The following is a 12,383-nucleotide window of genomic DNA, read 5'->3' on the forward strand; positions in this document are numbered from 1 at the left end:
CATACCCCGTGACGTCCATCCCCCCCGTGTCCATCCCCTGCTACAGCACGTGTCCTCCTGCTTCCTGCTTCCACGCCTTTATGTTCTTTCCTCTATTTGAGGTGCCTTCCGCATAACCTGTGTATTAGCCCTCCGACAAAGTCTAACTCGGCCAGAGCCCGCCCCGTGATACGCTCCCAGAACCCCTTCCCACCCCTCTACTAGAATGCCTTATTAGGGCTTCACACCTTATTGTCACAGACCACCTGGTGCCACAGCCATTTGTGCTCTGAAAGGCTAAGCCCATGTCTGATTCACTTTAGTCTACCCCACAGCCGGGCACAGAATAGCCAGTGGATACATGGGAGCATCAGGGTGTAGGTAAATGGAAAGATGGGAGAATGTGTGGGCAGATGGGTGAGTGGATGGACAAATAGGAGGGTGGGTGGTTGGATGAATGGAAGGATGGGAGGATATACAGAAGGATGGATGTGTGGGAGGATGGTCGATAGATGGCTAGACGGGTGGCGGGCAGATGGATGAACAGGAGGGTGGACAGGTGGATGGATGGATGGATGGAAGGATGAAGGATGACTGATGGATGACGGATGATCGATGGATGGATGGAAGGATAAAGGATGATGGGTGATGGGCGATGGATGGATGGATGGATGGATGGATGGATGGATGGATGATGGATGGATGATGGATGGATGATGGATGATGGATGGATGGATAGATGAAGGATGATGGATGGACGGACATATGAAAGGATAGGTGTGTGGGAGGATGGTAGGCAGATGGGTGGATGGGTGGATGGGTGGATGGGTGGATGGGTGGATGGGTGGATGGGTGGATGGGTGGATGATGGACGGACATATGGAAGGATGAGTGTGTGGGAGGATGGGTGGGTGGATGGATGGATGCATTGGTGTTTATACCGCTTTGCAGGGAGAAATGAGGTCATCCACGTAAGAAAAAGGAAAGTGATGAGAAGTCCGTTTTCTCAACACATTTAGATTCCTGAACCTCTAGCGGTTCCCCAGTTTGGGAAGAGGGGTTCTCTTTACTTGAGAGGAGCCAACGGCTGTGACGGGGCCAGGACACACACAGTTAATAAGCCCTACCGAGTAGAAAGAAACCACTTCCCAGTCAATAACTGCCAGGGCCAAGTTTCAACTCAGCAACAAATGAGACGGCTTGGTTTCAGAACGAGTGACACTTAAGGATGACAAAGATTATGAAGCACGAAAGCAGAGGAGTGACACGGCTTCCAACGACAGGCATTCGATACTCTCTCCCTCGGGAAGGAGAAGCCTGGAGAGCCGGGCTGGCACGGCAGGGGAACGCCGAGCCTCGAAATCCTTCCGCACCAGCAAATGAAAAACCAAAACCCAAACAGGATTGGCCCCAAAGATACCGCACCAAGGCCTTGGCCGAAAACCTGGGCAACCTGTCCAACTTGGCCAGGAACATGGGAGCCTACAGATCTCAGCTCTTCAAAAGTGAGAGGGAATCCAAGCTTGCACATCACTGATAAAGGAGGTGAGAAGGTGACATGGGCTCCGCCTCCTTGGGGCCCTGGCTCCCAGGTTTCCCAGGCTGCCTCTCACCAGTGGAGGACAGGTGCTGAGTCACGGCAGGAGGGGGGCCTGGAGTCAAAAGCAGGGACGGGGAGAGAAGAAGGAAGCTCCCCACCCAGGGCCTCCTCTGGTCCCCGCACCACCCAGCACCTCAGGCTCTCCGTCCGTGACCTTCACCGCAATCTCGAGGAACGCGTGCTCAGCAGCCCCGCTCCCCAGGCAGTCCCGAACCTCAGGGATTCAGGTTTTGTCCTGTTTTTTCATTATTCTATAAAGCAATATATAAACTCATTAAAGAGAATCCTCAAAATCTAATGGCACAAAGAAGAAAAGCCTCTCCGGGGCCTTCTGCATCTCCCAGTATTCCTCCTGCGGGTGCGCCCGGATCGTTCTGGCAATCCACCCTAACGCTTCCCAGCTGTGAGACGCCAGGAGACGGAGTGAGCTCTCTGGCCCTCTCTCTCCTCCTCTGTAAAGATGTCAGCAGTCCTGGCGGGCTGTCGCAAGCATCCAATGAGTTAATATATGAAAGACGCTTAGAACAGGGCTGGGCCGTAGCGAGTGTCCCACAGATGTTTGCTCAGTATTCACTCTCTCCAAGAAAACATTTTTTCTACGCTTTATACAATGGGATTAAACTGTACACACTGACTTGTCATTTTCCCTGTTACCTGGCAGTGTATCACGACCAGCCCTTCGGATAACAAGACATTTCCACGGCATCGTCTGCAGCAATGGCAGACTATTTCCCTGACTGACAAGTCCCCACTGTCAAGTTCTTGACGCTGGTCACACAGTGCTGAACCCAAAAGTCTGGGACTTGACTGACCTGTGGCCGGACGGCTCTCCAAATGGCTGGGCCACTTGATACCCTCACTGGTCACACAGGCGGGTACCCCCACCCCGCCCCATGCGCCCTAACACTGAATACAACTTAGATGAGAAGCTGAGCTCAGCCAGTTCTGCCCCGTCCTGTCCGTGCTTGGGCACCGGCCGCATAAGATCACAGTGTAAAGACACCTATGTCCCGCTCGTGACAGGTATTGTGACAGGTATCACTTGCCCAAGGCTGCACAGCAAAGACAATGGCCGAGCTAGGACTTGTGGGATAAAAAGCATCTCCAAGTCGGGAACCTCTGAGGCGGGATTCTGCTGAGAGGTGTGGGTGCTTCAGGGGTCTCGTGAGGTGCACCTTGCTGGCCGCAGCAGACGGGCTTGCAGACAGATCAGAGGTGGGCACTGGCCCAGGTCCCTCACTAACAGAGAGGCACACCAGTCCCCCCTCCTCGGCCCCAGCGATGGGTTTTCTGTTGCCTCGAAGTAGGGGTGGGATGGTGAGGCAGCTTGAGAAAGAGCTCAGGCCTCCCCAGCCTGGCACCGGAGCTCAGAGGGGCAAACCAAAGGCAGAGAGAGTCCCGGGGCTAGCAGAGAGGCCTGCCAGCTCCGACGGGGTCACTGCCGCAGTGTGACAAAGCCAGCTTTGACAGTGGTCACCGCCTCGGAGGGCCGAGAGCAGGGCCTGGGCTGGCAGACAAGGCAAGCTTTCCAGGAAGGAGGGTGGAGGGAAGAAGGCATCCCTCCAGGGTGTGAACGCTGCTCTTCCGGCCACCCCAGAGTGGCCTCGGCCACCCGGGACTGACTGGCCAAGGGGCAGGCATGGAGTAGAGACTGCCCCCCACCTTCAGCAGTGAACTCGAAGGCTGGGCTGGGGCCTGCATCTTCACTGACTCCTGGTTTTCCTTGTAACTTATCCTCATAACTAACACAGCGAGAAAGCGATAAGCTTCAGGCTGAACCCTGAGGCCCCCTCGCCCCACAGACCAATGTCCTTCCAGGAGCAGCCACCTGGGAATCTGCCTCTGTCACGCCTCAGGAGGCCAGACAATCTAGTCACCCCACAGAATCATCATCATCGCAACGATGACAACAGTCGCATTCACTTCTCCTTCCTCTGTGCTGGGCACCACGTCAAGGGCTGGCCTCATGTCTCGATCCCCACAAATTCTCTGAGGGAGACACTAGTTTGATCCTCGTTTCACGACGAGGGCTACTGAGGCTCAGAGAGGTGAGGCGACTTTCCCGCGGTCACACAGCAAAGAGGCGGTGACGTGGAGAGAAAGCCAGGAACTCATTCCGGGGCCGGCACCCGGGGCAGATGCTGGGTGTAGCATTTATTCGCTCATCATTCATTCGTTCCTTCAGCAGAAATTAACTGAGCAGGTCACATCCACAATGGATGGATAACTCCCTGTCCTCAGGGACTTCACCTCTTCCAGGACAGAAAATAAACAAGGACACACACCAGAGCATCCGTTTGTGACAGGAGCTCTGAAGGACAGTAGCAGGGAGCTGGGCCCCTGGTCAGGGCAGGCCTGTCCAAGGAGGGAACATCTGAGGTGACACCCAGAGCATGAGAAGGAGCCCCAGCTGGGTAGTCACAGGAACTGAGTGGCAGGTAGAAGCCATGGAAAGGGCAAAGGTCCCGAGGCAGAAAACGAGGCAGAACACGGCTGGGCATCCTGGGCTCCCATCCTGGGCTCCCATCCTCCTCCCCCACTGCACGGAGGCCGGTTAGAGTTAACTCTTTAGTCGCCAGCACAGGGGTTAGGCCCCCAAGGCTCAGGGTCTGAATTCTGGCTCTCGCATGACCTGTTAGCAAGGAAAAAAAATAAGCAAGCTCTGGAGGAAGGAAGAAAAAACACTGCAGCAAAGGGAAAAGCAGAGAGAAAGGAGAAGAGAAAGAACTGAGAGAGGAAGCGGGGGGCGGCGGGGGGAGGCGGCTCCCCGGGGTGAGTTCCTCCCCGCCCTGCTGGCAGCACCCGGGAGGCGCCTTCGCCACTGTGGCACCAGCAGCCCCACACCCACCAGGGCCCCAGGATCACCCAGCTTCCCCACCCCGACGCCCGCCCCCTTGCCCTGCCACTTCCTCTGCTAGCCCGGCCTGCCCCCGTCACCGCTTCCTCTGCACAAGAGGCCACCGTCGTCATCGGGGGCTCAGCCCCAGCTGAGGCTGTGACAGGCCTGGGGAGAAGGGTCACATCCCTAGGCAGGGCAACGGCAAGGCCGCAGGGGGACGACACCACGCTGAAGTGGCCCTGGACACACTCCTCCCAGTGAGCTGCTTCGTCTTCTCCTCTGTTCTGTCCAGTAGGAAGCACAGGCTCCTGGCTAGAGAGATCTGGGTTCGAGTCCCAGGCTTGCCACAGAACAGCTGTGTGACCCTTAGCAGGTCACTGTACATCTCTGGGCCTCTGCTTCATCAGGTGTGACGTGAGAATGTTCGGCCACCTTTTACGGGGCTAGAAGTTAACTGATGAACAGGTAGGGCTGGAGCACAAGCCAAACGCCTACTCATTTACCTCATGCACCTTGGAACCCACAGTGCCTGGCACACAGTAGGTGCTCAATTAATCATTTTAATGGCTAATGCTTTTTTGAGCTTTTCCAGTATCCTGGACCAAGTGGTTTGCCTGGGTTATCTCATCCTCCAACAATCCTACAAGGTAGGGCCATTCCTATTGCCGCTAAAGAAACAGGCACAGGTGAGTCATTTTCTCTGCATCGCACGACCCGCAAGAGGGACAGCCGGGCGCTAACTCTGGGGCCCCAACCACGTTCCTGTACCATCGCTGATCCCTGGCAAACATGAGCGTCCTCCCATCTCACCCTCTCTGCTCTTTCCTCCTACCGTGCCTAGCTCTCTAGAATTTTCCATGCCTCCCATCCATATACGACATCTCATTCTCAGGCGGATTGCCTTCCATCAGCTGCTTCCTCTCTCTGGGCCGTGACTTGGACCCAACCGCAGCTCTGGTCTTCTGTCCCACCCCAGCCTGCTCCAGCCACCAAGACGTGGTCACTTTGCCCCAGCTTTCACTCATCAGTGGCCACCCTGGCCTTGGGCAGCCAATGATCTGGGCGCGCCCTCCTCTGGTGACCACCAAAGAGAGCTCCTCTCTAACACGACACAAGCCCGACCTGGTCAGGCCTGGGGACTTGGGGCAGGCAAGACTTTAGGTGAGCTCAAAACTGTCACGTCCAAATTCCTCGGCTTCACGTTCAAGGCTCGCTTGACTTGGCCCTCAAATACTATTCTAGATCTGGTCCTGTCTGGCCAGCCCCAAGGCCAAGCCCAGCTTCCAAAGCCATGGACCACTGGGCTTGAGGAGGCAACTGAAATGTGAAGAGTGGGCCAGGGGGAGGGCTCGAGGTGGTGGTGGACAGTAGAGGCCAGATCTGCACCACCCAATGCAGCAGTCACATGTCACTTTTGAGCCCCTGAAAAATGGCTGGTCCGGGCTGCGATGCGCTGTAAGTGGGAAACACTCCTCAATCTCAGACTTAGTATGAGAGAATATTAACTATTTCTTTCATTCTATACCGATTCAATTACATGCTGAAAATACTTTGGATATACTGCATTCGCTAAGGCGTACTATTAAAATTCATTTCTCCTGTTTCTTTCATTGTTTGAATGAGACGACTGGAAAAATTTTACTGGCATACGTGGCTTGTGTTACGTTTCCTTGGGACAGGGCTGGCCCAGAGGCTGTCTCGGTCCCCGCAGATGTGGCCATACAGGCATGCGGGCAGGGTGGTACCAGCTTATCTGATCTTCCCAGAGACGACAGAAATCTGGGGTTTTATGTGAAATTCCTTGACGTCAAAATGCTGGCGGTCACTTCAGATTTGGTTCGGCCACATGGGAGGTACACAAACCTGTGCATAGGCCATACTAGGCTCAAGGCCACCAGCCAGCCACCTTGGGCCTCACTGTCCAGCCTCTCTCCTGGCCCTGGCTTCCAGCTTTCTGTCACCATCTCACCTGCCCTGCCAGGTGAGAGTCTTCCCCTCTCACCGCTAACCCTGTCCTTGTCCCAACACACTCTCTCATCCCAGCAGACCTTCCTCCTTCCTCCCCCACGTCACACTGAAAGCTGCAGGGGAGGCCACCGGCCCATCCTCAGCACCTTCAGGCCACTGCTATGCCCTTCGTGTGAGCTGCTCGTCTAAGTCTCAAAGCAGCTCTGTGGGGCGAGTAGTAGTCTCAGCCCCACTGTGGAACCGTGGCTCAGAGACAAGCCACCTGCTCGACAACACACAGCTGCTATGTGGGGCAGCCGGGACTTGAACCCTGGGCTTTCTGGCTGCAAGGCCCAAGTCTTCTGTCGTGCACCCAGGGCCCTGACACACAGAGGTGAACACGTACTGTTTGCCGAGCTGAACTGAGACACGTTCATTTCTATGAGGCAGTGATGCTCAACGGGTGGAAATTTGCCCCCAGATATGTGGCGATGTCTAGAGACATGTCTGGCTGTCACCGGCAGGGGGTGGAGGGGTGGTGGTTCTGACACTGGTGGTACTTCTCGTGGATGGAGGTGAGGATGCTGCTAACATCCGACGATGTACAAGATGTCCTGCACGGCAAAGAATCACCTGCCCCGAACAGCACCGAGGCGAGAAGGCCTGGTACAGAGGACAAGCTACAAACACTAGTCTTTCTGCCTCGGCTCCAGTTAAGCAGCAGTAAATGGCCAGGACCTGCTCCATTTAATGCCAAGAGTATCGATAATAATAAAGTATCTTCTTTTCTGCCCACTTCCTGGGTGGGAATCAGGTGCTAAATTGTCCAAATTATCACCTCCATTTACAGACAAGAACCCGAGGCTCAGAGAGGGAGCAGCATCACTTGCTTGGAGTGGAAACCCAGGTCCTACTGAGCCCCAAATTTCTACCCTTACCATGCTATTCCACTGCCCTTGGCAGCAGCTGGGCCTGGGACGGCAGCCCCTCATCCAGGCACCCTAAGGAGGCCAGGGGGCCCCGGGTAATCGTGGGGGCTGGGGCTCTGGTTTGTTCTTTAACTCACTTCACCCTGGCCTGCTCTGGAGCCAGCCACAAAAAGTCTCAGTGTGGCAAGGGCTAAATCAGCTACTGGACGACCCGGGCGGACCCCTAGGTGGGCCACACACCCAGGAAGCTCAGGCCACCTTGGTTTCAGGACCCAGCCAGGAACCTACTCACAATAGCACAGGCTTCTGTTTAAAAACACTAGGCTGAGCGGAAACAAGGTTACTGCCTGGGGCCAGATCTCTTTCCGGAAAAGGGGGCGGGGTTGGGGGGGGAGACTACGACAACGACACACTGAACGGAAACCCAGGCTTTTAAACCATTAGGCAGGAGAGGGGGTGAAGGGAGAAGGGTCCTGGCCGCCAGGGGTGGAAAGGCCTGACAGCTCACTCCTCACTGAACCTCTGCTTTGTCTGAACAGGACCAGCAGGGCAGGATGTGGCACTTGACGGAAGTGGGTTGACAATGACTCTCTGAGCCAGGGGGAACCTGAGGTCTCCAACGGAGGGCCACCGCCGTGCATTGGGGTACAGTCAGCTTGGCTGCAACGCTTACACTGAAAACGCCAAGCCTGTCCCAGCACCACTAATGTATTAGGGACCAATGTCATGGAAATGCTAAATTCGCATTTGCTTACGTGCCGTTTTGTCTTCCAGAAACACGAGGTGAACGCAGAAAACCGCGCCCCGCTGAACTGGGCGGCGAAGGATGCACAGAACGCGCAGGCGCGTGCCTCCAACACCTGTGCGCGGCTCTGAGCCCCACCCAGGCACATCTCGCGCCTCGCTGTCCACCTGGTTTACCCAACCCTCTTTCCACCCCCGCAACCCTCCCCAGAAGCACTCCACAGGTCTTTTTTACAGTACACTGCCATATCTATTGTCATACTTTCGTATTTTTTATCTGCACGATTTGTGTAAAACTGCGCAACTGTGTTTTTAGGTTGTCTTTTTTTTCAGATGGGCTCCTGATGACGTTTCTGAGTGTCATGCCCTTAGACCCACTCTTCTAACAAGGCCTCCGGTTTTACTGCGTGATTTTCACAGCGCAGGATCAGTAGGGTCACATGTTTACATGACAGCAGAGTGACAGTATTATGTAAGTGCCCAGCACAGCACCTGGCACATGATAAGCGCTGAATCAATTTTAACTTAATAGTAAAGGGAGAGAAAGAGAAATTACTTAAACATCTAATAAGATCAAGATCAAGGGGGCGCTGAGCCTTCCCAGACCGTCCGTGTGACGTATTTAGAATAATACAGGAAGAGGCCTTAGGAATAAAAGATAGCATTAAAAAAAAAAATACCGTAGGTGTAGATGATGACAACCCTGCATTAGAAAAATCTTCTTTTCACCATAAAAATCAATAAAGTCTGGAAAGAAATACACCAAAATGTCAACAGCCACTGATGGGACTTAGATTGCTTTAATTAAAAAAACGCTTTTTTGCAAACTCATAAACCTGTTAAAAGCTTGAAGACGACATAAGATCAAAACCAATACAGTTTTCAAGCAGCAGAAAAATCCCCTCAGCCTGCTAAGCCAGCCCTTCGTGTTGTCACACTCCTCGTCCGTGTTAGCCACGTGAGTGTAGACCTGTTTCACGTGCTAAGATAGCAAGCACACCCGCTGGAGGAGGCTTTTTTCTACTCAACATGGTATCGAACGCTTCCTCCTCCTTCTCCTTTGTTTTCAGAATAAAGAGTATTTTTAAGGGCAAGAATTTTGAAACAATGTAGCTTGTGACCTTTACTTTGTATCTAGTGATGAACTAAAAATGACTACCTTCTGAAATCAATTTGCAATTGCATAAGGATTAGGGAAGAATAAGCTTGACTTTGCTCAGAAATCAATCCTACCTTGTTTTTTTCTCCTGAGGCTTGACTGATGGCTTATCAAGACGAGGAGGAAGGGGGCTTCATATCTTGAAACTGCTAATGTTTAGGATTTGAGCCTCTGCAAGACTCTCATCAGGAAATCTGCCATCAGAGTCCTCTCCTGACCAGCAACTGACAAATTGGGATTTCTAAGGCTTTGAATGCCAGGAAAGTTCTCAGGAAGGCCTTATCCCCCAGGCTGCCAGGACCTGCTGGTTCTAGAAAAGCGAGAGGAGATGGTGCTGGCCATCACCTCCCCAGCTCACGGGCAACTGGTTCCCCAGGTGCCGTGTCAAGATGCAAGTTCTGGTACCAGCCATGAAACCTAGATGGAACGTGTGACCTGTACTGCCACGGTGGCCATGCCAGAGAACAATAAAGTGGGAAGGAGTTATGGTCTCTCATTAGAGTCTTTAGTAAAGCGACACCTGCTTCAACTTCAACTATAAGGGGCTGAGTAAGCAGCACTTCTCCAGGGCAGGACGCCTGAGTGACAGGGATCTCTGACCCAGGATGGGTCTTCCTTAGCTGGCAACTAAGGAAAGTGTAACACTGAAGCCCAGAGCCTTGAGTTCTAGTTCCTTCCTCTCCCTGGGCCCCAGTGTCCCCACGCACAACACGAGGTTGGGCTGGATCAGAGGGTCACACACAGAGGCCAGGCAGGTAACATAACAAATTATCCAGGTGTATCATCCAGCACCCAGCTCTCGGTCTAGCTTTCTCTTGTCTTGATTCTGAGAAAAACATGGGGCTGGAGATACAGGGGAGGCAGCCAGCTCACAGCTTTGAGAACTGGACTCATCATCAGTAGACGTTTTAGACAAAATAACTGGTGAATCAGATGAGTTCCTTTGTAGGAAGCTTCCAAAGTAGCAGCAGAGGTTCACAAGGCTAGAAGAGGAGGAAATGACAACCGAAACTCACAAGGGGCAATGTCACCAGCACAAAAGCCAAGTCGGGCATTTAGGATGGAAAGAAAATGAACGAGGACATGAAGCCAGGATACACTGGGGGGAGAGGGACAAGACTGCCATTGAGAGCCACCCCTCAGGGAAAAAAACATCACGCACAGACAACAGCATGCACCAAAAACACCAAATGCAAGTTCTGGAAAACGTGGAGGAGGCGGTGAGTTGACCAAGGGACCAGCTGCCCTCCCGGTGGTCAGAGCACATTTGGAAGTGCAAGCTATGTCCTGGGAGGGCGAGGACACCAGCAGGATGCTTACTTATGGGAAGCTGCGAGGCCGTGGACAGCTTCCTGGTGCCACTAGGAAAATGATGCAGCTCTGAGAAAGGTAAAGATGTGCCTTGGAAAGACGATGCCTGTGACCCTCCAACACACGCAGAACCCTCAGGCAGAGAAGGGCAGCAAAGCAAGGCGGCCTGAGAGCCACGGGTGGGAGCGACATAGAGGCCCCGAATAGTACAGAGGTCCTGCTACAGAGTTCGGCCCCTCCGACCACAGAACCTTTGCTCCGGTGGGGTTCCACCCTGGAACAGGAAGTGGCAGCTCAGAGGGGAGGTAGTAAGGTATCAAAACCCCTCCGACCACAGAACCTTTGCTCCGGTGGGGGTTCCACCCTGGTACAGGAAGTGGCAGCTCAGAGGGGAGGTAGTAAGGTAACAAAACAGAGACCACATGGGCCTAGTTGGCCTCAAAATTGCCTCTAGAACAGTGTTTGTCAAACTCTGATGTGCTTATTAGCAATCACCTGGAGATCTTGTTAAAATGCACGATAAATTGGTAGGTCTAGGGTGGGGCCTGAGATTCTGCATTTCTAACAAGCTCCCTGGTGATGCTAACGCTGCCAGTCCAGGCACCACACATCAGTGACTAGCCACTAGACCACCTTTCAAGGCAAAGAGAGCAAGTCCTGAGGGGCATTGGGAGAGGGGAGGAGGGGACCCAAAAAAGCCCTTCCTGGGGTCCAGCCTCCTAAAAGGGCAATCCTGGGGTCAGAGTGCTCTCCACGCTACAGGAGTCCCAAGGAGGGTGGTGTGGAAGGGGGCGCCCTCCTGGCGGATTCTCTCAGTAGCAAGCTACAGGAGTCCCAAGGAGGGTGGTGTGGCCTGGAAGGGGGCGCCCTCCTGGCGGATTCTCTCAGTAACGGGTTTCCTGGGAAAAGGAGATCAGAGAAAGGGTGGAGTCCAGCCCGAAGCGTCTGGGTCCCCACACAACTCTGCCTCTCGAAACTGGTTCACAGGAGCAGGAACCAGACTGCAAACGTGCCTAGAATTAATCAGCTGGGCCCGGACCACCCCCTCCACAAAAGCTCTCCGCTGGGTATGACTCTAGGGGAAAGGTGGCTGCAGGCTGGGAGACTCCCCAGCTGTGAGTCATTCACAGAATCAAATCTGACCTCCTCGGGGCAGTATTCACGAGGCCCCGCCCTCGCCCTCCGCCCAGCCCCATGCCCACCTTTCCAAGCCTAACTCGTCACTCTAGGGCAAACCCCTCCACCTTTTCTGTCCCTGGCTCATCTTCAGGTGTGTCTCCAACTCCACAGGTCCTAACCTTTCCAGGAGCAGCCTAGTCTCTCTGTCCATCGCCCCGGCATTCTCACGCATGTGCGTGCGCGCTCTTAAAAAGTCTGCCCAGTATCACCGGATACCTCGGTGGCCCTCGCGGATGCTAACTACGGTCCTATAAGCGCCCCTTTGTCTCCCCCTGCGGCGCCGAGCGCAGTGACAGACGCACAGGAAGTGCTCAGAAACGGAGCTGGGGGTGAGGGGCAGCGCGCGGGGACTCAGCCCGGCTAGGCGAGGTTCCCCCCACCCTCTAAAGAACAAGGGGCACCAGGACAGGAACCTGGAACCCCGAGTTCGGGGCCAGGCAGCTCCTCTGCGCCCTCCCGAGTCGTGGTCCCGAGTAACCGGAGCCGGCGCCCCGGGCCACCCACCCCCAGCGCTCTCACCTTGTAAACCTTGCCGAAGGCGCCGTCACCCAGTTCGCCCACGATCTCCCACACTTCGTTGGGGTCCACGTCCCGGCGGACGTGCTCATATTCGCGGGACTTTCTCTTCTCGAAGGTAGACAGGCGCAGGATGCGGCGGAAATTGGCGAAAGCCATGGCTGGGGGCGGGGGAGCCGA

General features: G+C 54.5%; 1 protein-coding gene across 1 annotated transcript in view; it reads right to left on the reverse strand.

The window, feature by feature from the left end:
* STK10 (serine/threonine kinase 10) overlaps positions 1 to 12,377 on the reverse strand; it is an 88,744-nt gene extending 76,367 nt beyond the window's left edge. Inside the window, exon 1 of the mRNA XM_006906513.2 lies at positions 12,207 to 12,377. Within this exon, the coding sequence (XP_006906575.1) occupies positions 12,207 to 12,362 (156 nt within the window). The 5' untranslated portion in view covers positions 12,363 to 12,377. The remainder of the gene's footprint in view (positions 1 to 12,206) is intronic.
* Between the last annotated feature and the right edge of the window lie 6 nt (positions 12,378 to 12,383).

This window comes from Pteropus alecto, unplaced genomic scaffold, assembly GCF_000325575.1.
Source record: "Pteropus alecto unplaced genomic scaffold, ASM32557v1 scaffold40, whole genome shotgun sequence".
Taxonomy (NCBI): domain Eukaryota; kingdom Metazoa; phylum Chordata; class Mammalia; order Chiroptera; family Pteropodidae; genus Pteropus; species Pteropus alecto.